Source organism: Aphelocoma coerulescens, chromosome 2, assembly GCF_041296385.1.
Source record: "Aphelocoma coerulescens isolate FSJ_1873_10779 chromosome 2, UR_Acoe_1.0, whole genome shotgun sequence".
Classification (NCBI taxonomy): Eukaryota; Metazoa; Chordata; class Aves; order Passeriformes; family Corvidae; genus Aphelocoma; species Aphelocoma coerulescens.
The window spans coordinates 26510582-26537317 of record NC_091015.1 but is presented as its reverse complement, the minus strand read 5'-3'; the positions used below and the strand labels follow the sequence as shown (position 1 = coordinate 26537317).

Genomic DNA, 26736 nt, shown 5'->3' with positions numbered 1-26736 from the left:
TAAAAGAGTTGTGCCTATGGGTTTCCACTGTGTGAGGTTTACTATTCTCTGCTTCATTCACCCACATCAGGCTGGAGGCAAGTGCAGACAGCAACACTGGAAAAGCCTATACAGGTATCTGCCATTTGTTCTGTATTTCCTCAGACTGCTGACTTCATTGCTAAATGGTAATCAGGTTTTCCACCTTTTATTTAAAACATGCTCTAAGCAGGACAACACTTCTTCCTAAACTACTAACCATGCATTTGTATCAAGAGACTTCTTTAGAAATACTATTGTTTTCTTTTGGAGTTTGTACCTACTTCTAAAAATGGCTCAATTTCTTTTAAGAAGCTCAAAACACTACAGAAGTCTTACTGTCCTTGCTTAGCAAACTGATTCACAGTTTCTGTAGTTCATACTCCTGCCTTTTTATCACTATAATCCCGGATTATTTTTCAGGGAAGCTCGAGGGACTTGCTGAGAAATATAAGCAAGGCATGTTGATGGAAGAATGACCAAATCCTGGTCAGAGGAAACACTGAACACGGAATGAAACACTGAAGGGCACATTTGGTCTTCTATCTCCAGTTGTCACTCCCTGTTTATATGCCACATAGATTGGACAAGGAAACAGAGCTGGAGAATGAGTAGGATGAATTGGGAGAAACTGGATTGGTGCACTAGTGCTTTCCTGTCATGCAGGAGAGGCAGCAGCCCACACTCAGGTCCTGCACGTACCTTTCCTGGGGTCAGTGGGACTGGTCTCCCTGCTTCGGGCCTCAAGTTGTTAAAGAGAGGTAGTTTAGCTCAAATTGCAAGGCGAGGAGAGGAGTGGGATAATGTAGCTGAGGTTTGGTTGTTTCCCACCCCTGTGATTCTGACAGGAACATTCAGTATGAGGCCCCTGAAAATTCAATTTTTCTTTTTAATGGAAAATGCTGCTTCATTGCAGAGTACCTGGCCCAGCAGTGTGTCTGTACTCAGCCAATTGCCAGGCTTTCAAGTGACCCTGCTGCTGCTGCAGTTCAGCTGCCAGGAAGCAAGAGCATGAGGAACATTGCAGGATGGCTGACACAGCCTGATGTTACAGCTCTGTCTGCTAAACAGTCAAGATTAGTATTTGTAGCTGCTGCCACCAGGATGCCCACAGGGTTTTCATGGGTCAGCAAGCAATGATTTTGAGCCTAATTATTATTGAAGACGACTTCATCTTGTAGGACTTTGAACACAGTTCCTTTTTTTTTACTGATAACAAAAGTCTCTCACATGGCAGAGAAAGAATGGCTGCATGAAGCAGGTGGGAGAAAATTTCCATTAGGGAAGAAGTCCTGGGCTTTATATACTGATAATTGTCCTGAAATGTTTCACTATTGCATGTGAGCTTGATCCTCCAGCGTAATTCTGCAACAGAACTGTCAGTGGGAGGTTTGCATTTTGATTTCAGGGAAAAAAGGAATGATGACTTTGTTTTGCACAGATTATATAAGCTCCTGAAATCCAATTCTGCTTTCCATGTGCAAATAGAGCTTTCACTGCTTACAGCTGGATTTATATTAGGGTTTTCTGAAATACAGTTTAGCCCACTGAGTTTTTTAGAACTCACTATTTTAGATGACTGTTTTATTTGTGTGTATGCTATTCTTCACTAAATGTATTGCAAAGAAGCACCATGTTTCATGTGAGCAAATTAAGTATGTTGGCCATCTGATGAGTATTTTCCTAACACTTATCAAATATGGCTACACAGAAAACTGAAATAATGAGAAGTATTTCAAGTGAAGAACTTGGGACTGATTTCAAGGCACCTGACTTCACTTTGGTTTTGCTCTTTAAAATTACCTAGAAAATACGTTTGGGTTTTTTTTTTTTTTTGTTCAGCTGGATGAGAGCCAGACCTCTGGCTCCAGAGGTAAAGGGCAAAACCTAAAAAAATCCTGTCTGAACAGGCAACTCCACCCTCTTCCACAAGTCAGCTTGGCCTTTTCACAGAAAGTGAGCTCTGAAGCAAATTCATTCAGTGCCTTGTTTTTGGACAAAACTCAAAATTCTGAACTCACACCACAGAGAGACCATTTCCATGAAATCCCAGCATGCTATTTTATCACCCTTTGTCATTCCCTGTAATCAGATAAAGTTAACATTTGGACAGTGATTAATCAAATTAATCGTTTTAATTGCTTTTATCAAAGAGAAAAGGAGCTTTGTGCAGTAATGGAGCAGTGAGGGAGACCATTCTAGTCATGTATCCAAAATAAGAGCAGTGGAATTGTCCCCTGAGATAGACATTTGAGCCCCACCAAAATCAGTCAGAGGGAGGAGTTGTAAAGGATTCCACAGGATTCTGGCTGCAAATCAAGGTACATATGTATGCATGTGTGTGTGTGGTGTGGGATAAAGAGGCTGATTCCTTCCTGGTAGTGGTTTGGGAGAAACCAGAGTAAGACAGACTCAGGAGCTCAAAAGTGCTGACATGTCTGCCAGTTTAGATATGGCCTGAGGCTGTCCAGATGCAAGAAAGCCACCAAAAGCTACAGCAACTGATTATCTGCCAGACTTGGGCTCCTGCATAGTCAGTGGTGGGCAGTAATGGTGGTCTCTCCAAGAGATGTCTAATGCATGCAGTACAGTTACTTCTTTCCAGTGGCTGCATAAGAAACCAAAGTGTGAAAGCTCTACATAATAAAAAATCCAGGAGGATCCAAATTCATATGAAGTAAGCATCACCTAAAATGCTTTGTATGATAATATGAGAAGATATGGCCCAAAGGATTTAGGAAAGCTTAGAAAAAAGCATTAAGAATGAACATGTTCAAGACTTTATGTTCTAAATCTCATTAAGTCCAGCTCTTCTCTACACTCAAGCATATGCATATGCAAGATAAGGTACCTGAGTAATCTCTGCATTCCACTAGTCCCATTTTGCTGCTGGAGGTCTGTTTGATCCTGTTAAAAACTGGAGAAAGAAGAAGGGCTGGCCCCAGGTGGACAGAACGGGCTTCATCAAGAAGTGCCAACACATTAAAATCAAAGCTTTACTCTGAGAAGATCCTGCTGTCAGTGAAACCAGAGTTGTTTATAGGCACAAGACAGAGCTCAGAGCAAACTGGCAAGATCATCCCTTCCTCCCCTTACAGAAGACACACGTTCCTGTCCTGCTCAGGCAGACCCCGCGGCTTACAGGATACTCTTGTGGAGGTCCTAAACTCTTCATAAATAACTGCATATTCACTGGGATAGAAACATCTTCCATAAGGTAGGGAAATGGTGTATACCATTAACCACTAACATCAGTGCCTCTAATCTGTGATCCATTCTAACCACCAGCCACAGAACTTCATTAAATCAAGTCATTGACTCCAGATTTTCCAATTACAGTTGCAAAAATTTTTCACAAGGAACAATTCACTAAGTTGTTGTAACAGTTCACTAAGTTTACTGTCCTTTCATCATAAGGACGTTTGACTACATTTCTACTTGGATTTTTAACTTCAGACAATGCTAACTGGAACACAAGAGGCTCTCACCCATTTAAGGCAATTGAAATTATAATAGAAAAAAATCTTAGCCTGTAACCAGATAACTTGAAAAATGGTATTTGTAATGTAAAAAAACAGTAAGTTCTTAATCTCAAAAAATCACAGCCTGCTATTTTGGTAAACTTAAAAAAATTGGCCATGTGTGCATGCATTTTCTTGGTGACCATCAAGTAGTGCTCTGGTTCATTCTGCAACACTATTTTCCATCACAGTAAATTTGGTCTATCAAGTGGATCTGATCAGATCCTATCATCAAGGCTTCTGGGGAAGGGTGGAGGTACCTGCCTTTGGTAACACCACCAGCACCACCACCACATGCTTCTTTGCATTTTTCTAGTGGTAGGCTTTGGCTGGACCTTGGAGGAGATGGTGTTCAACTCTAGGCCAAATGAAAACCAGTGGAGTCTGAAGCTACATGCTGATAGGAAGGTATGACAAGTAAAATAATTTTCTCCAAGACACAGGAAGACTGGGTTGTACCCAGGTTATCAACAAACACGTGGGCAAAAGATATTCAAGGTACAGAAATGTACGTGAAGGCACATAGCATAGAAATGGAAATGTTTGCTGTTTAAAATGGGGTTTCTCAAAAAAGCACAACAAACTGCAGACTGGAACAGCGCAGCATAACAAAAGAGAAGAGCAGCATGTGAGGATCATAAGAAAAAAAGACAAAGGAGAGGGACGAGGAAGGCACTACCACTGATGCACATACCAGTAAAGCAAAACTGAGCACAGACACACAATGGGTGGTCTGTCACTGAGGGCACACATGACCTCTGGCTCCTGCTAATGGTTATGTTGTGGCCCTACTACCAGTCTGCTCACCTCTGAGCCTCCTTCTGATGATGGTATTACCATCTTTGATAGATATGCTAATTAGTAAGACCTATAATGTTATACCAGATCTTTTGGGGGTGTGCATTGCGGTGGGCATTTCGGCACATTCCACTGGGACATGGTGCACCTAAGGATCCTTAAAATAAATACCAAGGTAAAATCCCTTTTTCCCTTCTAACCATGTTTGATTCTTCATTTTAAGACCAGGAAAAGGCATCACCTCAGTGGAAGGGTTAAGAGCTGAAGAAGACATGTGAAGGATGAAAAAGCTAGCAAAATCCACCTCTCTGTACAGACCCTTTTTAACTCCCTTAGGAGAAAACAAGCCATCTTCTAGGCTTTAGCTGAAACTAGTGTATGTTTTGCTATGCTTTAACATTTCCAGGATAGCTCCCATCTCTTGACACAGTATCAAAAAATTTGCTCTCCAAACAGCAATTGCTGTAATAATAACAATACTTACATTTCATTATTTAACCTCATGCTATTCATTCATGAGGATTAGTGTTTAATTAATTAACAACACTTAGCATTTCCACTTAGCACTTTACCTCTTCAAAGCATCGTACCAACACTGCCTAATTAAGGGCAGAGCTCCACAGACACTTCACATCGGGACTTCCATTTGATAGCTCTGCATCCAAGACTTGATCATATGGTGTAGCATGAATTCAAGTTGAAAGCCCTACTAACTTCATCAGGAACCAGATAATGCCGTGGTTATCAAGTAACTCCCTTTGCAAATTCTGTTTCTTTTCCTGTTGCTTCTGGTTGCTTGCTATTCACAGAGGGATCTAATTATTGGCTAATGTGATGGATGATTATGTGAACCTTGTATTAGTGTTATCTACAAAACGCTCATTCATCCGCTAGTGAAAATCTTATTCTCAGTCACCTGGTTGAACTGCCTTTAGCTAGAAAATGTGTTAACCACAAAAACAGATTATAAAATGTCAAGCAAGAGTTTTTAAGGGAGATGGTGCTTTCAATCCATCAGTCAAATTCCTGCTATGAAAGTGCCTTTCTTGTAAGCACCCCAGGATGCTACACAACATCAATAGACAATATAAACACAAAGCTTTTATGGTTCACTTTACAATTGGACATTGACTCTGAACCTGTGAAACAGAAAGGAATTGAATTTCATGACCAAAGAGGATAATGTGCACAGGATTAAGTAGACAACACTGGTAGAAGCAGGAAAGCAATACGGCTTTGGATGCTGATAGGAAGATTAAAATTACAAATAAGAAACTAAAGGAATAAACCAATTCTGACTAAAATATTGTAAGCCAGCAGAAGTACTCAATACTTCATATCAATCCACTATTTTTTTTTTTCAGAGCCCACTGATTGACTGAGCCTTGACTATATGAATTGAACAAAGAGAGCCTTAAATATGTAGTAGCTCCAGCCAAGAAAATTATTCAGACAATATGGAAATAAACTGATGCAGTTGAATGGGGAGAAAAAGAAAATATTCATCACAAATCAAGAACTTGTCTACTGTCTCAGAGTATGTTTTCACAGGGCAGTGGCTGGCAGGGCAGCAGCCTGGGGCTGCTGCTGCTGCTCAAACCTGCTCCAGAAGAAAGCAAGTGATCCAAAACAGCAACACAGCTTCCAGCTCTGAGCGGTGCTGTGGTGTGTCACATGCACACCACAGCTCGCCTAGCTCAGTCGAACAGCTTTCTCAGGAAGCCCCTCTTGCCAGATGAGCCACAGGTTGATAGATATTAGAAATTTAAATGGTTTGGTTCTTTGAAAACTGATTGTCTCGAACAAAATCAGACCCAACCATTTTGGCACTGAAATATTCCACAAGGCTAACTATATTACTATCTGCAGTGTCTTTGTGCCCAAAATGTGCTGTGTTAGTGTTACTACTAACTTCTAAAATCCCAAGAGTTTAAAATAAAAATCAGGCTTTATTATCCCTTAATACAGTTTCATTTAAGCTGCAGATGAATGAGGCCCTTATTGCCATATTCAACCTCAAGCTGATGGTTGAATACGCATCCAAGACTTTTCTGTACATGTGTGTTTGGAATTCAATACTTGCCTTTCATCTTCCCTGCACTCCCCACAAATTCTTCTCCTCTTACTCAGCTTCAACACTCCTGTACTCCCTTGCCCCCAGTCACCACTGCCCAGGACTCCCTTGTCTCACACCCAGATGGCCTATCTATGAGCCAACATCTAAGCTGTCCATCCCATGGCTATCCTGCAGCCCTTTCCAACATTCACCACCTAGGAACCATCCCAGATCCATTCCAGCCTGCCCACATCCACTTCTCTGGACCACTTTTGCATTGGTTAAGGCTGGGTCTAGTGATGTATATATACGAATTAGGTAAATAATGCACCTTTCTCATTACAAGTTTCCTGAAACGCAATGCCCAAGACAAAAACACCAGCTATGGTCACTGCTGATTAGGAAAAGATACCTGTTAATTAGCAGGCACATTGGATCAGGCCATTAACAAATGCATTGGGAAGCCACGATGGAAGCTGATTCAAGTTATCATCTAGGTAACTGTGCGCCTTCTTCCAGCGCAAGGTTGTCACATGAGCCTTTCTGATCACTTTCGTATTTACATTTGCTGTGCATCTGTTCTATCATCTCCAAGCCCTGATGTCTTGGAAGAACACATGCTGAGATACTTCCTGACTGGGGTCAGCTTCCAGTACTGGAACTCTGCCGGGTGCAGCTCAAGATGTGAACCAAATGCAGGCATAAAAACACCTTGGTTAAGACAAGAACCTGACATTTGGAAGGCAGTTCTCCACTCTGGTGTATAAAAAAATAAATTTAGATGACTTTCATAATTAGGATTTTACCTCTCATTGTCCTGTTTTACTCAGCCTGTACAATAAACCAGGTTGGTCTGTTTAGTCTGTCCCATGGAGTGTTGGGGTTTCAAAGTTTCACAGGACTGTGACATTTCTGCTGTTCTGCTGCTCTCTCTGAAAGAGGTCACAGGCAGAGGGCCACAGAGTAGTCAGCAACAGATCCCTGGTGGTCGTGAATGTAAATTCCAGCATGTACTTCTCCCTGCTTCTAATGTCATGGGGACATTTTATCTTTTGGCTATCACAGCCTCCTCCAGCAGTGAATTTCACAAGTGATATTGATTGCACTAAGTTGTACGTGCACTTCCCCTGTTGCTTCATCAGAGGAAAGTGTTCGTGCTGCTGCACCACCACGGTGCATAGTATTAGCCTTGCAATTTAGCCTGCACAGGAGTGCTGAATGGATTGTTTGATGGCTGGGAGTCCAGGACATCCTCATCTCCTTGCCTCATGAAAGTGCTCAGCACTAGGGTTAATACTGAAGCGCAGGCCAGCTAAAGGGCAAGGCATGCTCCAGGGCAAATATGACTGAGAGTTACACTAGCTATATATTTTACTTACAATTTTATCACTATGACCATTCTAACCACAGCCTTTCAATTAATTTGTTCTTAGGACTTGATAGATGGCATTAAAGTATTTCTGACAACAGAATTTTCACAAGTAGCATTACTTGTCCCAGCCCAACTCATATTTCTTACCTTTGTGGTCCACAATTTCACTGTCCAGTCAAATGATGATGTGACAAAGAGATGGGAAAAGTCTATTGGACCCACTGCCATGTGACAATTGATTCCTGTGACAGGTCCTTGGTGGCCTTCAAAAATTTCACCAATGCCAGCTTTACTGCAGGAAGAAGAAAGATTTACATGCAGAGAGTGATTTACCACCTAGTGATTTAACGTAATTTTTCTTTACTCTTAGGTTCCTGTTTCCTTTTAAAGTTCTATTTAACCTGTAAATCTCTCTCCCTTTGCTAAGGCCTTTGCCTGCAGAAGTTTATTCCAATGGGCAAAATTAATGCTCAGAGAGAGCACAGGGAGAATTTCTCTTACTTCTCAAGACTTACCGTACTCACTTCTACATATACTGTCTACTCCTGTAGCTTGAAATAACATTTATGTATAATTATAAAATAATTCTAAATTGTAATTATACTATAGCTTATGCCTCTGAGTAAGCCATTTTCACAAGGAATAACCATTAAAATAAAAATGCAGATATGTTAATGAATTATGATGGGCAATTCTTTTTCTCTTAAATATCTAAGATAAATTTTCATAGCAGTCAATCAAGTCACTAGGAAGCAAATGGTTTTTCACAAAAAGAGAAGGAACTAATCCTGTGATCAGGTATCATACAGTCATTACTTTGAACAAGGGGAGATGTGCATTTCATCAGCTGGAGGTTAGAATAGCTATTTGGAAGGAAAAATACAATGCTGTGTAAGAGAGAATGTGCACAGTTTTCTTCTTCCTGGAAACAAATTATGCCAGATCAGTTGTCAGTGCTGTCTCACAGTGTACACAGAAAAGGGAATAATGAAATTACCCTTTTAGCTAGATTATAGAAAAATTGCGAGTGGAAGAATATACATTAAAAATAGCCACAGCTCTGATGAGCTTGTCAGCCCGGTGCCAGTGTGAGTACAGTGTAGTGAAAGCAGATATGGAGCTGCACCAGAGAAAACTGGTCCTTCATCCAGCTGGTGCAGTGTCCCGTCACCTCTCCTGTGTGGACAGTGTGGCCGCACTTAGGCTCCCCCTGCCAGACCTCACAGCATGTGCTGGAGCAGAGGCTGAGTCCTGCAGTGCCAGATAAGAAGGACACCTCTTATTTCATCCCAGCTATCTGCCACGTAGTCAGTGGGGTAAGGGGAATTCTGGAGCACTGAGGCCATCCTGGGTATCTGCTGTGCTTTGACACACCTTTTTTCCAGAATAACATATGTCTCTTCACTGTGCTGGGCTGAAGGACACAGGAGCCTCTGGAAATAAACCAGGGATGATAGCAAAAAGCTCCAGGAAAGACAGGCAGGAGCAGAAGAGCTTTTGTCGACAGTCAGTAGGTTTCTACAAAGGTGTACTAAAAAAAGGATCTGGCACCTTCCTCCTCTTGTGAGGAACAAATCAGGTAAGTCTGAAAGTTTAGAAATGAGAAATGCCCTTGGGCATGCTTCATTTATCTTAGCAGCCTAAGACTCATTCAAACCATCAGCTGCCATACAGACTATCAGTATATGCCTAAATAGAAGCAATTTAGCAATACTGTCAGCACAGTTGCTCAAAGTTAGGCAGCTCCTGTGCTGGTCACAGGAACAGTACAGACATTGTTGATCAAAGAGAAAAAAACACTGAACATGCACTTGGCTATCTCTCATCAACACAGGTACAGAATGTTTTATAAGTACAAAATGCTGAACTTCACCTTCCATGACGACAGGCTGTGTAGACTGTTCCCTCTTCACTGCCAACGACAAAGTTATTGACATCTCCCGTTGGGAAAGCCATTCCTGTGACTGCCACTGGTTTGGACTTATTGTATACCAGCTCCATGCTCTCCTACCAAAACAGGTTTTTGTTATTATGCTGTGATCCTCCTTTTGTTAGTCTGGGTTGTTTTTTTTTATAACTGATTTCTGAATATTACATGGGGTAGCAGGAGAGGAAGATGAAATCATTTGACCCAGACACAGGACTTTGGTTTCTACGTAAGACATTGTGAGAAGATGCAATGTAACAAAACCAGGATGCTCTTACCATCCCCATTGCTATCTGTCACATATTTGAGACTGGCAGGAAGGCACTGGTCTTTTCTGCATCATCTTAAATCAGCCAGAGATAACAGGTGAGAATTTAAAATCTAATGGTGCAGAAACTAAAGGTAATACCTTAATGGTTACATTTGCCAGCCTCAGGCTTTAACAAATCATGCAATACCCTTCTATTTAGAAACATTCTGGAAATCAATTGTCAGGAAGCACATGTAATATTGTGTGCATGTGAAGCATTTATTGCACTGTGTCATTTGTCCCTTTGCAGAACAAAATTACAAAGTTGGGGTCCTGTCACTACCACCATTCTAAGTGTTGCTTTTCAGGGATTTTCAGAGGTAACCATAAACACTCCCTCTAGACTCCACCATCAAGCTACAAACCAGCAGGAATGTTTTCTGTTTTCATTTGGTAGCTATATTTTAAAGTAAATCAGCATGCCCACTTTTGCAATTGCAAATACAATCACCGTGCAAGTTTGTGGCTGTTGCAAGATGTGTACGCTTCGAGCAGATTTTGCACAACTTTTTGGTTTCTCAGCCTAAATGGTGTAACCCAAGAATCCACAAAAGGCCTGAATGGTTTCACCATTTTCATTTTTAGCTCTTTAAGTGGGTATGTTCTCTATGTTTAAAAAGTCTATGCTGCTGTTCTTCTAGAGCCAAAGCCAGTAGGGTTTTTCTCAGAAGGGCTTTTTTGCTGCAAAGAAAGTGGGTATCCCTGTGAGAGGAGAGTGATGCAAATCCATAAAGAAATATTTCTGCTTGGTTTATACTTTTCTTTTAAATAAATTTGGTTCTATTATAAAGGCAAAATAAGACATGGAAAATGCATTGGGAGACCACCTCATATTTCTGTAAATATGTGAGTGAGAGAGAAAGAGAGAGAGAAAGAAATTCTGTTAATATGGGAGAGAGACAATATATTTTTGTTAAAATCTTCTGGGGTGAGATCATAATTTAATGTCTGCAGAGATATGGCCATAGACTGTGGTGGACTCTCTCCTCCCAGCACCATGGCTGTACACAAGTGCTCTGGATCTGTGTCTTTGGAAAGTTTCAGACTGACACACATCAGCAACACTTTACTCCTCCCAGTTTAAAGCTATGGCATGCAGCTTGATGTCAAGTCCTGTGCCTTTCTTTTCTAGATCACCATGAGCCATGTGCCAAACTTCAGTGTAATGTGGGGTGTGTTCCCATCCTTGTTGAGAGTCAGTTTTGGAGCAGGGAAATGCCATTTGAGTGATGAGGTACTGGAACTCAGATGTTCACAGATCTGTGCTTCAGTCTTTAGTATTCCAGTAAGTGAATATGCAGGGGTGGGATCTATCTTCTTGATGTTTAGGTGAGAAACTGTGGAAGGGATTCGGGTGCCTGAATATATATGCCTGGGCCATTTTAGATGCCTCCATTTCTACTGCAGAAGAGTACTGGTTTCTCATAGTCCCAGGGCACAACTACCAGCCCCACACTGTTGCCTTACATGAGCAACGTGGTCAAACTTCGAAGTTGGCTTCCCTTTGAGTAGGGGAGTAGATGCGATGGCTTCCAGAATCCTCTCCCACCCTAAGACAGGACAGTTCCATGTCCCAGGGTGGGTATCTGAAATAGCATTTCACACTTGGATGGGATGAGTGATCCTCCAGAAGTAGCAGCCTCTCTCTACCTCAACTGTACAGAAAACTTGAATTTTGAACTTAGGCTTGACAGATCAACTTTCAGATGGCTCAGGTTAGGATAGAGGAGTCCCACCTCTTGTGTCAACACTGAAAAGCGAATAATTCAATAGTAATTGCACATTAATGCATGATTAATGGAATCATTACTGGGAGTTTCTGTGCAGCATTTCGAAACAAGATCAGATCCCATGAAGCTTAGTAAAAATGATATTAAATTTTTTTCTAAGAAATTGTGTATAAAAATGAGTGATGTGTTGAAATAGAAAATGTACTACTTCAGAAGATAACACTTAAAAGATGCTTTCTGTACACCTTTTTCAGCATCAGATTCTTTGTTTAGTTTCCATTATTATAATCACTAGTCGTTTGGGCAATTTTCCTGTGTTTCCTTTCATTTCTGATACAAAGGAGAGGAGAGGGGGGAAAGACAATAGCAGCAAACATTCCAGAGGGGGAGGATTAGTTCTAAAACTTTTGATTTGCATTGTTTGTTTCTTTGGCTACTGAAGGCTGCCAGCAAAGTAAGTTTCTGAGTTTCTGACTGTGTGCCTTGGAAACCTGCAGTGCCTAGGGTGTGTTCAGCAGCAGTGCAATCTAGTCCATATTTGTTAAACAATGCTGTAGAATAAGTGCAATGTATACCACAGGCGACTTCTGTAATTACCGTACTTTAAATGGACTGTTTCATTTTCACTTGAAACTGACCTATGTATTAACGTATTACAATAATGACATGATTTGTGGTAAAGGAAATGGGGTTTGGCTCTTAGCAGAGACTGCTGGAAGCAAGCTGTACTCTTTCAAGTGCATCCATTGGTTTTAGTTTGTATAGGATGCGAGATTTTGGCTTTTAGGAGCTATGTTCCACTATGCAGGTATCCTGCTCTACCAAAGACACTTTTTCCCCCCGTGTAGGTGAAAATAAACCCACCTGTGGAGTTGAGAGCATGTCCAGGCTCCAGGAGCACATTTTGCCATCCGTAGAGACAGTAATAAGATTGTGTGCATTCTGTGTTCCAACTACATTCACACAATACACAGGATGCTGAAAACACATAACACTGGAAGTCAGAGAGCCATTCTTACATTTTCACAAACAAACTTCTAATGTCTCATATGTTATTTTAAAGAATGATTAAGTAGTCACACAATGCCTGGAAAATATAAGACTCAGCTTTTGCCAGATAGGAATTGTTTGGGTTGGGTTTTTATGTTTTTTACATTTAAATTTTACAAAGTACGTTATGGAGGTGGAAATGTTTTCAAAGTTTCATTTTCCTCATAATAAAACAACCCAGCTGAGTAATGCTGTGAAAATACTGAATTATGTGGATGAGATTTCACCCACAGGGACATGTATCATTCTACTGATGGCTTTTGACACTGAAAATTACCAGCAGAAAGAGGAAAAACTGTCCAAACAGAATAAAAATGAAAACTTTGTTCAAGAAAACAGCTGCATAAAACTTGAACTCTCTCAGAATTTGGCTTGCATGCTAAATATTTGCAAATGTACTCCAGTTGAAGAACATGAACAAGCCCATCAACGTTCTTCAGCACTGGCCAATACACCTTTTGAAATCTGTCATTTTAAGTGGGGAGTGACTAAATTTAGGGTGTTACACCTGGTTCACCATAGTGCAGTCATTCCATGGAGGCTGAATTCCAGTTAGTATGCATAATTGAGACTTGGCCTATTCCTTTTCCAAAGAACCTGGTAACATTTTGAGCCCAAAGCATCATCTGATGTCTGATGGTGACATATGAGGGATGGGTCAAGTTCAGCAATCTCCAGAGTGAAAAATCAGTCAGACTGAACAATAAGATTTCATTTCCTTTGACCATTACAAGTGATACTGCTAAATTAAGGGTTAGACATATACAAAAGTCGAGCAAACAAAAATTTAATTTCTCTGCTGCATTTACCAATAAATAGAAGACCTGCCTCTGCAGAAAGAAAAAACATTTTTCTCTAATACTTTCCTTAATCAAAGAAAATTAGGACCAACATACAGGAGATCCCTTAGGAGCGTCTAAGCTAACCCTATGTAGTGTTAGGAATGTAGCATTTGGTCCTGCTGAAAGGAATGGCAGAACTGCCACTTATGTCAGACTACTTCAAGATCCAGCTGCAGGTCACCTACCCAGTCAGTGGGGAATGGCAGAAATCCTCAGAGCTCTAACTTGCTCTCAGGTTTGATACCTGAGTGGGCCCTGTAAATGTCCCCTCTCTAAGAGCAAAAGGTGCAGCACCTGTACAAACAGTGTTTGTGCCCGCACTGAGATGGACTAAGCAGTTGCTGCTGAAATAGTGTGCTTGGAGGCAACCTGTGCACACCAGTAAGTCACAAGGTCCATTTGATGCCATTTTTTTTCTTTCTCTCAAGATTTTCAGGCACCTGGTTTCTCCCAGGTCATCAAATGGACCCCTACCGGTCCCTCGCATGTGTCTCACACTATTACTCTCACACCATGGACATTCTTGCTGTTTAGTGTAAGCTAATGACCCCAGTGCTAAACATGATTACTGCGTACTGATGTGTGAAATAAGCATAGACCTATTTTTTTCATGGGCTTTTGACCTCCAGTAGTCCAAACAGACAGAGTGGGTGGGAGGAAGCTAAAGCAAGCAGTGGAATATCTAGAATATTTAGTGGGGGGGGAAGAGTGAGCCATGTCTTTCCAGCAGCACCTCAGTGTGTCAAGCCTGGCTTTAATCAGGGCTACCAGCCATCAATTTCATGCACAATAAAACTCACAGCAGAAATGAAAAGATGTAAGGAAAGCAGATGAAGACAACCAACTGTATGCAACAGAAAGTCTAAACAGGCTCCTTCCTTTCAAAGGGTTGCTGCCAGCTTGCTTTTATTTATTTTGGAAATGAAATCATCATGCAAAAGGGTTTTGTCTTAATTAAAATTTCCTGTTGTCCCAAGTGCAGATGTGTGGTGGGTGTGAAAGGAAATTAGTGAGTAAGCTGTGGGTAGAATTCTCTTTCCTGGTGAATCCAGGCAGTAATCAGTGATACTAAATTTCAGGAAGGTTTAAGTCAGGGAGAACCACATGATCTATCTGTTTCAAATACACAAAGTAGGAGTAAGAAAAGAGAGAAATCCTTTCTTCACATACAGCCTGAGTTCAAATTAAAAATGACTATTCAGCTCACGTATCTAGCAGTACAAAAAGCAACATCGCTAAAGTAGTGTTGTCTTAATTTAATCCTTTATTTTTTTCTTGGCAGCAAGGATTCAAGCCAGCCTTTTGCAACCAAGACCTCATTTACAGTTTATGTAAGTAATTCCTATGTACGAACATAAAGTAAGCAACTCTTATTGTAAAATCTAAGCACTCCTTAAAACATCATATTTCCTCATGTTAAACTGTGTAAACACTTATTTATATCAATCCATGACAGCACATAAAGTGCCCATCCACAACTGAAAGTAATTTATTTATATTTGTCAAAAGCAAAACATTACATATTTTTCTATTACAATAATAAAACCGCTTTAATATATAATTCCAGGAGGTACAATTTTGCCTTAAATGATTTTTGAGTGTAAACAAATTACTTCCCATTAATCTTTGCTTTTCCACTAGATTTTGAGTCCCAGTTGTTCAATTTTCAGTGATAGTCAGCTTCTTGCCACTAGTTTTCTGGTCTGCTACATCTCTAAATTGCACTTCCAGGAGAGACTGTTTCTTTTCATGCAGATTGAACATTACTGGCGACAAAATGAGCAAAAACATTAGGGAAATCAAAAGCAATGTTGAAGTTGCAACCCATGGCACAGATCATTAGATAATTACATCAACATTCATGATAGTGGAAATTTGGGGAACAATATTTGTATTGCCTGGCCCACTAAGCATGTCTGTGCACATCTGTAATTTTTAATATAGGAGACTTGCAATCGTAATACTGGCCCCATACTGAATCTTTAGCAGTAATTCACATGGCATGGCTTCTGGAGTTGTCTTTTAACTCCAGGGATTATGTTGTCACGGTCAACTGAAAGCTGAACCTTGATCTGCAAATTCCAAACATTAGAATCACAGAATTGTAAAAGCCGGAGATGCAAAAGTACTATCACTTTGTCTGATCCTTCATTCTGCTAGAACAAGATTGTCTTATCTCTCAGAGTACTCTGTGGAGTTCAGTTCCTTATGTTACAGAAAATCTGTGTTTTTCTGCACTCTTACATCATACTTCTACATTTTCCTCCTCCTTTCCACTTTCCACTCAGGAATTGCCCTAAGCCCACTCCCAGGATGAGCTACTCCACCTTCCATCTCCCCTAAAGAGTCTGCCCAAGCCCAGACTCTGGAGGAGGAGAGCTCAAGAATGCATTAGACGTTTGTGTGGGATGGACTGGATGTCAGTGCCATAGCAATGAGGACACTTTAGCAGGCAACCCAGGCTTGTCTCTTCCTCCAGCACAATATGAGTACTTTGCAATGTAAGAGAGTCTCCTATCACAGACATCATCCTTGTATCACAGACGAAGTCTCTTCTTTCTCAGGCATTTTTTGTTACTGCTCTGCCTGTTTATCTCCCAGACATCACTAGAGCCCATTGCCACCATCATTAATTATCTGCAAGTACCTGTGTGCGTTAGCAAAATGCTCTCCTGCATCATTGTGTTGAAACAAACTCTCCCTCAGTGTGCAAAGTCTGCCCTGTGGCCCTGTCTGGAGTAGGAGACCACAGCAGGGATTTATGTACTGCTCTATTAGAAAACAGAAGCAAACTGCCCCACTCTTTCCAAGGGCACCAGTGTCTGCTTACAGGAATTCACTATGAGACCCTCAAAGGTGCCTAATCTGGTTCAAAGCAGAAATTTGCATGCACCAAGACAACAATAATGACTCTAATTGCCTGCCATGTTGGACTGACAGACATACAGCCTCCACAGTGGTCTGGCTCTCTTTACAGACAATGGGGACAAGAATTACAGTGCCACTGTGCTGGCACAAAGGTGCCTCACCCAAGTGTTGTATTCAATCCTGCCCTCTTCCTTGGAAAGGAAAATAATGTCCTGACTTGACTGTACAAAGTATGATGATCAAGCACTTACAAGAGGTGGTTGTTCATCTCTCATATCTACGTTTTTCCCTTCAAGGGCCACATTACATTTTCATCTGTGTGGCAACCACCATTGTAGACACAACTAGGCAGTCAGCCTTTTCCTGCTGACCATCTCCTCTAAGGAAAAGAGGTGATTTTTATCCTTACCGTGTGAGCAGCAGCAGATAAGGGAGTTCTCTGAACCGGAGTGCGCCTGTGACTGCGATTATCCCACAGGACAATTTGGCCAGAGTATGTTCCACCAACGACCAGGTTTGGGTGAAAGCGGGCAAAACAGACCGACATCACGGAGGACTGGAATAAAAGAGGGAGAGAAGAGAGGGGTTACATGGTCAGCCATCTTCAACTCTCTCCCTAGGGAAGCATATTGTAATTAGCATTTTGTATTTTAGGAATCACTGTATGAACTCTATTCATACTCCTTGCACACCAGTAATTCTACTAAAGCCAACAGGACACATGCAAAGAGCTAACTTTGACCCTAAAATGTGTTGTTCCATTAGTCCTAGGGAAATACAGGATGAGTCTAAGCACGATGCTAAAAACCTGAGATAACCTCTCCATGACAGTGATGGTAAAGTGCTTAATTTCATTTCCAGAAGTTAGAACTTCAACTAACCAGATGCCAACCAAACAGAGACTGTCATCCTGGCCCATGATATCCCATCAGGGAGAGCTCTTCCCCTGTTTCTCCTCTAACTTTTATCTCAGGCAATTTGAGGCGAGTCTGTGAAAGACTCTCCAAAGTTCACCTCAAGGTGTGCTGTCTTGAGAGAATCAGCTGACAAGCTGTGTGTCATTGTTGGATCTATGACTGATTTCACTGCTACCAAGGTCTTCCAAGAACAAAGGGAACCACACTTCACTTTACATTGTTTAAGCAGAACTGAGTTTTTCCTCATCCTAATGGCAGCCGAGTTGTCTTTGTACATTTTCTTTAGCTCGGGATGCTAAGGAGCCAGACTGGTGTGATGGTTACCCTGGCTACGTGGTAGAGTGCCCCACAAGCCAGTATGGAGGTGGTTATCTATCCCAACTACCACTTTTCAGTGTCTTTAAAATAACATGCAACAGCTGAAGTCCTCAAGGGAACAGTCCCCAGAACCTTAATGTGCCAACAAGCTACAGCCAAGAGCAAGAAGCAGTAACTCCAAGTCTTCCATGCTCTTCTTCAAGAATTATTTTCCATTTTTATGTAATTGGTCCTGGATGTTATGTCTTTGTTTTATGCAAATCTTCTTTTATATTTTAATGACTGGATAGTGTTTTGAAGTGTTGGTGTTCCTATGTGGGAACACACTTTACTCAGTGACAAAGGGTTAACTAAATTACTGTACTTCATTTGCATAAGAAGCATGGCAGACATTTAAGCAAACTTCGTTGCATTAGGAACACTGGAGCTGTCTAGCTGAACTAGACCCAATGTCTACCTACGTAATGGCCCTGTCTCTGGCAGAAGTGGATGGGGTTGCAAAAACTCTGACACAGGCAGATGTGTTGCCTCCTTTCCTTACTGCTCCTCATGCTGATTTTGATGGCTACAGACTGATTTGAGCTCACAAGAGACTTGAAACCACTTCTGATAGGTCTAGAATTAATTATGCTAACTCTTGATGCCTATAACTAGGTTGATAAGAATAAAGCAAAATGGGAAGTTTAAATAGTTTTTTACTGAACTCATGTGTCTGCCTGGTATCAATTGCTTAAAGCCAGATTATATGCTAAATGAATTTAACAGACATACTTATAGCATACAGCTATAAGGGGTTTTTTGACCTACTAAGATAATCAAGACAATGAGAAAAGCTGTCATTACTTTTTTTCTTCCCCACTTTCTGTGCATTCTCATGGCTGTTCACTTGACATCTTTATACCTTCCCCCTTGACTAACATTTCTGCATACATTTCTCTGATGTTACATAGTCTAGCACCTAATGACTAGATGATTAGTGTACATAAATGCCTATTTTAGTCCATATCTAAGTGCTTGAGCACAGCAATTCCATTATGGTCAGTCGTAGCAATGAGAGGTACCTTCCAAACACCATTTCCAAAGGACCTAGCTTTACAGAAAAGAAACCCCACCCCTAAGGAGCAGGATGTAGGTGCTATTAAGAGGGGTTTAAAACTCAGCTACACTGCAGCTGCCATCCAGTTTCCACAGATCCCCCCACATTATAATTAAAACGACCCTACAGCACATGTTCTACATTTTATCTCTTTGTTTAATGGCTTCGTGAGTTGTTTCAATCAACCCCTCTCATTCCTTATAACTGAGCTGACAGATATTCTTACATGAAGTGAAATAGCCAGATGATTTTAAAATAGTACAGATCCACCACTGTGTACACCCCACGGCAGCTACAAGGCTCCACATGTATTTTAAGAAACCCCAATTCAAACAGTCATTCCACAACAAAGTTCCCAAGTTTGTCCCAAACAAACTTGGGAGACTCTGAAGCAGGGCAAAGAAGCCAAGTGGACAGTGTATTTTTAAACGTTCTGCTTTCATGGTTAGCATGTTTTTGCATTTAGAATGCCAGAATACAGTTGAATGGTCAGGATAGAAACTGCTAAAGTATGTTTTTCATAAAGTTCAAAAATAACCCACAGACATGACATGGGCTTGAGCTCTCTGCACTGCTTCTAGTTTTACAATTTGCTCCAAAGTAGTTTGCAGTCTTCAAAAGGTGAAATGTTCATATCCTTTTAATTATGTCAGCATTATTTTTCTATCCAATAAAAAATTCTGTCAAATATTAGAATTTAACAATTTAAGGATTCCATAGCACTTAATATAGTGATTATTTTCTTAAAATTAATGGCAGTACTCAGATGAGTAAGGGCTGTAAGATCAAGCCCATTCATTTAATAACTTGAAAAGCATTCATTTCTTAGTCTTAATGGGAGAGAGTGGCTGACAGGTCTCCAGTCTGTCTGAACAGCTCTGTGCTCAAGGACAGCAGCAGAAACCATTCCTTGTAAGCCTCTTCTGCCCCCAGGCTGCCTCTTGTTTGCCTGTTCAAGTAGTCTTACTCCTCTAAAACAGCTTTGCCACTGACTTCAAAGGGGGAGGAACCAGCACATGGTCAGGTTTTTAAAATAACAGCATATCCTTGGTTGCACTTCTACCACACCCTTCTAGGGAAATCTCATGGCACTTTCCAATAGCAATGGTAAAGTTTCCCTTTTTTTCAGTTACAAATATTTTATACTGTAGGTGCTTAGTTACTTGTTGCAGAGGACAGAAGCAGCTAGTTTCACAGTATTTGGCAACAGTGCATAAATAAATGTAGGAGGAATCAAGTCAGAAGGCAATTCCACAAGGAGTTTAGTGCTCACAGTAGAAAAGCAGCATTTAGACTAGGAGATTCCCAGCATTATCTTTTTATGGGTGCCACAGAGCATCTGTCTGAGTAACTGCCGGGACCCACAAGAGACAGGCAAAATCCCAGTGTCTGGTCATCTGCATTTCTCTGAATTGCACTGTGCAGTGAATCATTTCAGTATTTACTTTAGCTTAATGCTCAGTTTTCTCCCTCTATGCAAATACAGCCTACAGGATTTTGCTTTCTCTGTCTCTCCTTAGCTTTCTCAGTGGCCTTACCAAAGTACTTCTGGTACTTCTGGCCTTGTGATCTTCCACCCAGATGTTCTACTCTTAGTGGGGCCACAATACTGGTGCTGCTGCCTCATCCCTTGTGCATGCTCTGCCTCTCTGTAGAGGCGAGTAGATCTCCAAGGACCAAAGGAGCAAACCCTAGTTCCATGTTCCCCCATGCACTGCCCAAGCATAAGAGCTCAGGCTGGTAAACTGGGGGTTTTGCCCGGCAAACAGGCAATCCTGCTTCTCAAATGCTAATGCTTCTGCTCCCAGCTACTGCAAGAACCATGCTGAAAACATAATTAAGAAACAAAACATGAGATGCCTGTGCTCTTGTTACAGCAAAGAGAGGACTGGGCCTCATGAACAGAAGTGTTGCCCAGCCCTTGGAGAGGTCTGCAATCTGGGTTAGTGTAGAGGGATTCTTTACGGAACAGGGGCATATGATACCCCTGGAAAGACTGGACAACCCAGGGTTGCTGAGGAAAAGCCCCTGAACAGGCCCCTGGCTGCAGGCAGGCCTGGAAAGCACCTGGCTGCAGGCAGCCCTGAGAGTCCTTGGCAAAGTTATACACTGGTCTTCTCCCCCGCTGATTAGAGGCCGTCTAGAGGGACTGGGCGTGAATCTTTGCAAAAAGTAGATATAAGCTTGCATAGTTGAACAATAAAGGGAGAACGATGCTTAATCGAATCGGTGTATGTGTCGTTTATCCGGCCAGCTCTCCGGACTCGGTCCCTAATACCTGGCGCCCGAACAGGGACTCGAGTGATCTTACTCGCTTAAATGCGGTTCGCTTAAATGCGGTTTGTTTCGCTTAAATGCGGTTCGCCTAAATGCGGCAAGACTCTGAATCATCACACTGATGGTGAGGAGTCTGGAGAGCTGGAGCGGGAGTGTCCCGGCAAAAAGTTGGGTGGTGCTGGAGACCAGAGCTTGCATGGCCGAGCAAGTCCCTGCAGGTAAGACAGCTATGGAATACAAGGCTGCAACTCATCTCCTAGCCAGTATCCTCTCTAAGAGAGGTGAGACTGTAAAAGATCGAGATCTCTATGCCCTAATAATGTGGGTTGAAATGCACTTCGCTTTTGTTTTTAACCGAAGAGTGGTGGGGAGTCGGAAACAGACTATGGCAGTTCACAATTGAGGGTGAAAAGGAAGGTAAAGAAGCTAAAGCTCTGGGACTAACATGGAGAGCTGTGACTAATACCCTTGCAGAAATGAAAGCAGGGAGGAAGGTGGCTGCGGCAGCCATGGAGGCGCTGGGGGGTGGCGGCCCCAGAAAAGAAAGAGAGGGGGGTCTCACGGAGCAGCAGCTAGAGGCCAGGGGAGAGTCCAGGGTTGCGCGATTCCTCGGGCTGACCGCGGATCGACTGATGAAGGGGACATCAGCACCTGTACGCTCGCTGCGGGAGCTGCTGGACCCGATGGAGAAGGAAGTTACCCCGCAGAAGCCTGAGGGAGAACTGGTAGCAAAGGTGGAAGTAGACCCTCCCAACTCTGGGGGCGGGGCGCAGGCGAGCAGAGGAGAAGCAAGCGATCCTAGCTGCCGGCCGAAAACGGCAGCGCGCCACCCCCCTCTGCTGGACAGCGGATCAACGTCTGACTGCAAAGCAGCCTCCACGACTTTGTTGCCTGCAGAGCCAAAGCCAACCAGGGCTGCCGGGAGTCAGCCCCAAGAGGAGGAGAAGCACCAAGAGATGATGCATGAAGTAATGAAGAAGCTTGCTGAATTGTCTACGTGTCAGGATGCGCTGGAGTCTAAGGCTCGCGAAATCACACCATCAGCACCGTGGCGTCCTGTGGACCCACTGGTCAAGACGGCCACCAGAACTCCTCTGTTCCCGTTGGGAGAACCGGGCACAGGGCCTATGGCCCTTCCCTCGCAGCAAGAGGACGTGCAGCCATTGCCTCCGTCAGCCCTGACGGCGAGGACTGATCCATTGCAAAGGAGGTGGAACAGAGTTGTCTGTTACGCAAACATTCTGAGAGGTTTGCGTCTCGTAAGCATCCTAGCAGTGTCCCACACAATGTTGACAGCAATCCAAAAGAGACAAAACATGTGGGTCACCCTAGCTAATTTAACGGGGCAAGACTCTATGTGTCTGAGCCTGGCCACGCCAGGGGACCCATTTCGCACCTGCTTAATTGGGGTCCCATACTTTAACCCACAAGACTTCCGAGGGATGCTAGACAACAGCTCACTGATAGGGAACGCCACAGGCAATGGCAATTGTTCAGGGCTGATCGGACTCAAGCCTGTGCAGCAGCGTGCCTGCTGGCAAGCTGCATTCTTGAAAAACATCCATGTTTTTACCTGGTGCTTCAGCAGCTAGGGCGCATGCAATGTTACACAAACTTGCTTGCTGGGCAAGATACGAACTAAACATAACTTTGCAGATGCTTGATGAGCTAAGCGCCGGTGTTACTAGTGTTAGGCATGCAGTATTACAAAATAGGGCAGCCATTGATTTTCTACTATTAGCCCACGGCCACGGCTGTGAAGATTTCCAGGATATGTGCTGTATGAATCTTTCTGACCACTCTGTCTCAATTCACAAGCACCTCTCTGACCTCCAGAGGGGCCTGCACAACCTTCAGGAGACAGACGACCCTACTGGAGATTGGCTTAAGGGTCTGGGTATCACGGATGGCTGCATACCTTGGTAGTAGAAGGCTGCCGATTGCTATTTGTAGTTATAATAGGCTTAATAGTATTTGGGTGCATTTTTTCCTGCGTCAAAGCAGGGCTGCGAAAGATTATTGACCAGGCCTGGGTTGCCCAAAAAGAAAACAGGGGATGTGTAGAGGGATTTCTTATGGAACAGGGGCATATGATACCCCTGGAAAGACTGGACAACCCAGGGTTGCTGAGGAAAAGCCCCTGAACAGGCACCTGGCTGCAGGCAGCCCTGAGAGTCCTTGGCAAAGTTATACACTGGTCTTCTCCCCCGCTGATTAGAGGCTGTCTAGAGGGACTGGGCGTGAATCTTTGCAAAAGTAGATATAAGCTTGCATAGTTGAACAATAAAGGGAGAACGATGCTTAATCAAATCGGTGTATGTGTCGTTTATCCGGCCAGCTCTTCTGACTCGGTCCCTTTCAGGTTAGGAAAGCAGCACCCTTTGACCCCTGCCTTTGTGAGGGGTCAGATCACCTCAGCCCATAGGGAGGAGCACTGTGGAGCCGTCTCTGCCTCCCTGCTCCTTCCCTCCCTCCCACCCCCCCCACTGATGCACTGATCCACTGATCCAAACAGGCCCCCAAGCCCACTTCAAGTGGCTGGCAAAGCTGTTTTTTATTTTAGAACCTTAATACGGCCCAGATTTGGATTAATGATGGCATATCCCGTCAACCACAGGTACACGTGCTTGGGACAGACAGTCATTTAGCTTCTCCTTAGTGAGAAGCCTGACCTCAGTACCCACATCTGATGTGTGTAAGGCCCTGGAGACTTGGCTGTCTCTGCTCATGTCTATATGCTCGGATGGCACTCTGCCCAGCCACCAGTCGAACAAGTTCACAAAGACTGGGGTGCTAAATAATAATAACTCTCAATAGGCAAAGACTACTGCCTTCAGCCAGACCTCTTCTGCAGGAAACCACCCCCGGAGCCAGCACTGCCATACTGGTGCCATATGCCTACGCCTGACACCAGATGTATCTCAAAACAATACTTTGTCAGTGGGAAGAAGCAATCTGAGGAGTTCACAGGCATTTCTAGGCTCCAGAATACAGGTTACATTGCAGCAGGCTCTCAGGAAGCTCCTTGGTGGATTTTCTAGCTGACCACATGCATGTGAAAAAGCACGACCATCAGTGGCATGCTGCTGTGGATCACTCTGATACAGGAAACAGCAGGCAATGAAATCAACTGCAGAATCGTAGAATATGTTGAGTTGGAAGGGACCCATCAGGATCATCGAGTCCATCTCCTGGCCCTGCACAGGACCCATTAAGAATCACCATGTGCCTGAGAGACTTGTCCACACGCTTCTTGAACTCTGTCAAGCTTGGTGCTGTAACACTTTCCTGGGGGGCTTGTTCCAGTGCTCTACCACCCTCTGAGTGAAAAACCTTTTCCTGATATCCAACATAAATCCCTCCTGACTCGGCTTCATGCCATTTCCTTGAGTCCTGTCACTGGTCACAAGAGTGAAGAGACCAGTACTTGCCCCTCCTCTACCCCTCATGAGGAAGTTGTAGACTGCAATGAGGTCTCCCCTCAGTCTCCTCTTCTCCAGGCTGAACAGACCAAGTGACCTCAGCTGCTCCTCATACAGCTTCCCCTCCAGGCCCCTCACCATCCTCATGGTGCTCCTCTGGGCACTCTCTAACAATTTAATGTCTTTTTCATATTGTGACACCCAAAACTGCCCCCAGTACTTGAGGAGAGGCCACCCCAGCGCAGAGCAGAGCAGGACAATCCCCTCCCTTGCCTGGCTGGCGATGCTGTGCCTGATGCACTGCAGAACACAGCTGGCCCTCTTACTGAAGTGGCAGATCCTTTTCAATGCTTGAGGGACTGAGAGCACAGGGACAAAGCTGTGGTACTGCTCCTTAGCTAAAACCATGAAAAGATGCCAAACTCATAGTCCTTCATCCACAGGAACTGAAGAATAGGGACTGAAACTCTGATTACTTATGTCTGCCCCCTGAGGAATAAATAAATAAAGAGGAAGGCCAGAGGTACACATGCAACTTACTCATAACCTTTTGTTCTCACTCCTGCTCATCAAGAGCAGCATTTAAAGAGTCTAAGTATTCACAGTCCCTCTGAGAGCTGCCCAACCTTCTTCTGGCCAGGCAATCAGGAGACCATTTAATTCCTGCATTGCTATACACACATATATCTAGCCCCATACATCATATGGATGATATACTTCAACTGCAAAGGTAGATTAGAGCCATCATCTAGAAATAAAACAGCAACTGAATTACTAAATAAAGCCCTTTTTTCCTGACTGGTCATGGACTGAGAATAATCATGGAAAGTAGCAGTATCAGATCTGAACACTGATTCTCTGGTTTAGGGCCCTATAACATCCTTTCTGCACCACAAAAGGTGCGAGGTATCTTGAAAGAGGCAACTTTAGGGTGACGTTGCTCTGACTACTGATATACCTGGTATTGTACACTGAAATAGCTGTGTTCCTTCCAAGAGTCCTGTTTATCTTTCCTATCTGCTGTTGTGAATTCGGATATTTCTGTGTTTCATATAACTAAGTATAATTAGTAGCAATAAGAAAACAGCAGAGAGAATAGCAACAGAATTACAGCTGGTTTTGAAATTAAATTTGAAAAGTTAAAACATGATTTATGTGTACAAAAACCTTTACAAAAGAGGTTATCTCTTAATTCTAAAAGCTTCAAATTCCAAGACTTCTGTACTGCTCCCCTCCAACTGTCTTCCTATTAGACTATGAAATAACATCTGAAAGATTCTGTGCTAGATTATTTGCGGTACCATACAAAATTCATCTCTACTAAAAATAAAATAAAAGCAGTTGACATCCTTCACATATTAAAAAAAATAAATAAAACCAAACAAACACTTCTTCAAACCAAATGTCAGAATTCTGTTTAATTAAAAAAAGGAAGTTTATACTTGGTTATGGTGTGTGTTGACATCTATCCCTTTGATTTACAAGAGTATGGACGGGAAAGAACAGATTGCTTTATTCAAGAGAAAGAAAGGAGGGAGGGGGGCCCAGTGTGACAGGAAAGAGTGTAGGCTGTATTAACTTCAGTGCTTGTTAAAACACGAAGGATCAATGGTAGAAAGGGAGGGAAGAATTGTGAATGTCTCCAGTTTAGGATCTTCAAAAATGTTTGGGGATTCTAAGAATGTCTTACCAGACCACATGAAAGATGCACAGAGAGACTCAGCCACACGACTGCTCTAAATCCAAAGCTGGTATTGCTCCACTTATACCATCAAACCAGTGGAGCTGAAATGTAGCCACAAATTAAATTAATTTTTATTGAAAAAGTACTAAGTCTTTAAAAAGAAGGAAAAGAGTATGTCAGGAAACTCAGCCTTTCTTAGCCTAGTTTACAGGGTAGGTAACTCTGACATCTAACCTCAGTGCTGACATCTGAGTATTGCAGTAGAATCAGAGCACTCTGCCCAAGTCTGCAGAAAGGCAATATCCAGCCTTATGACTTCACTTTAAATAGAGTAGAAAGCTGGAGCTTTCTGCTTTCATCTCTGTAACTGCAGGTTCAGCCCATGTAACTACAAGAGAAAAAAAATCAGGAAAAATGTCCACAAGCTGCCTTTGCAAAATGGAATCTACACTTCGGCCCTTTTGGAAAGTGCATTTGCTGTTATTATTAATTCAGCAGTGTCATGGTGACTCAGAAAAGCAGCAAAACTG

At 42.7% G+C, this 26736-nt stretch overlaps 1 protein-coding gene across 3 annotated transcripts in view; it reads right to left on the bottom strand.

The window, feature by feature from the left end:
* Positions 1-26736, bottom strand: part of LOC138106369 (cytoplasmic dynein 1 intermediate chain 1) — a 192141-nt gene that overhangs the window by 31254 nt on the left and 134151 nt on the right. For all 3 annotated transcript variants that reach the window (XM_069006876.1, XM_069006878.1, XM_069006877.1), the window contains exons 11-14: positions 16902-17048; positions 12597-12710; positions 9639-9772; positions 7913-8057 (exon numbers count right to left, since the gene is read on the bottom strand). In XM_069006876.1, the coding sequence (XP_068862977.1) occupies positions 7913-8057; positions 9639-9772; positions 12597-12710; positions 16902-17048 (540 nt within the window). The remainder of the gene's footprint in view (positions 1-7912; positions 8058-9638; positions 9773-12596; positions 12711-16901; positions 17049-26736) is intronic.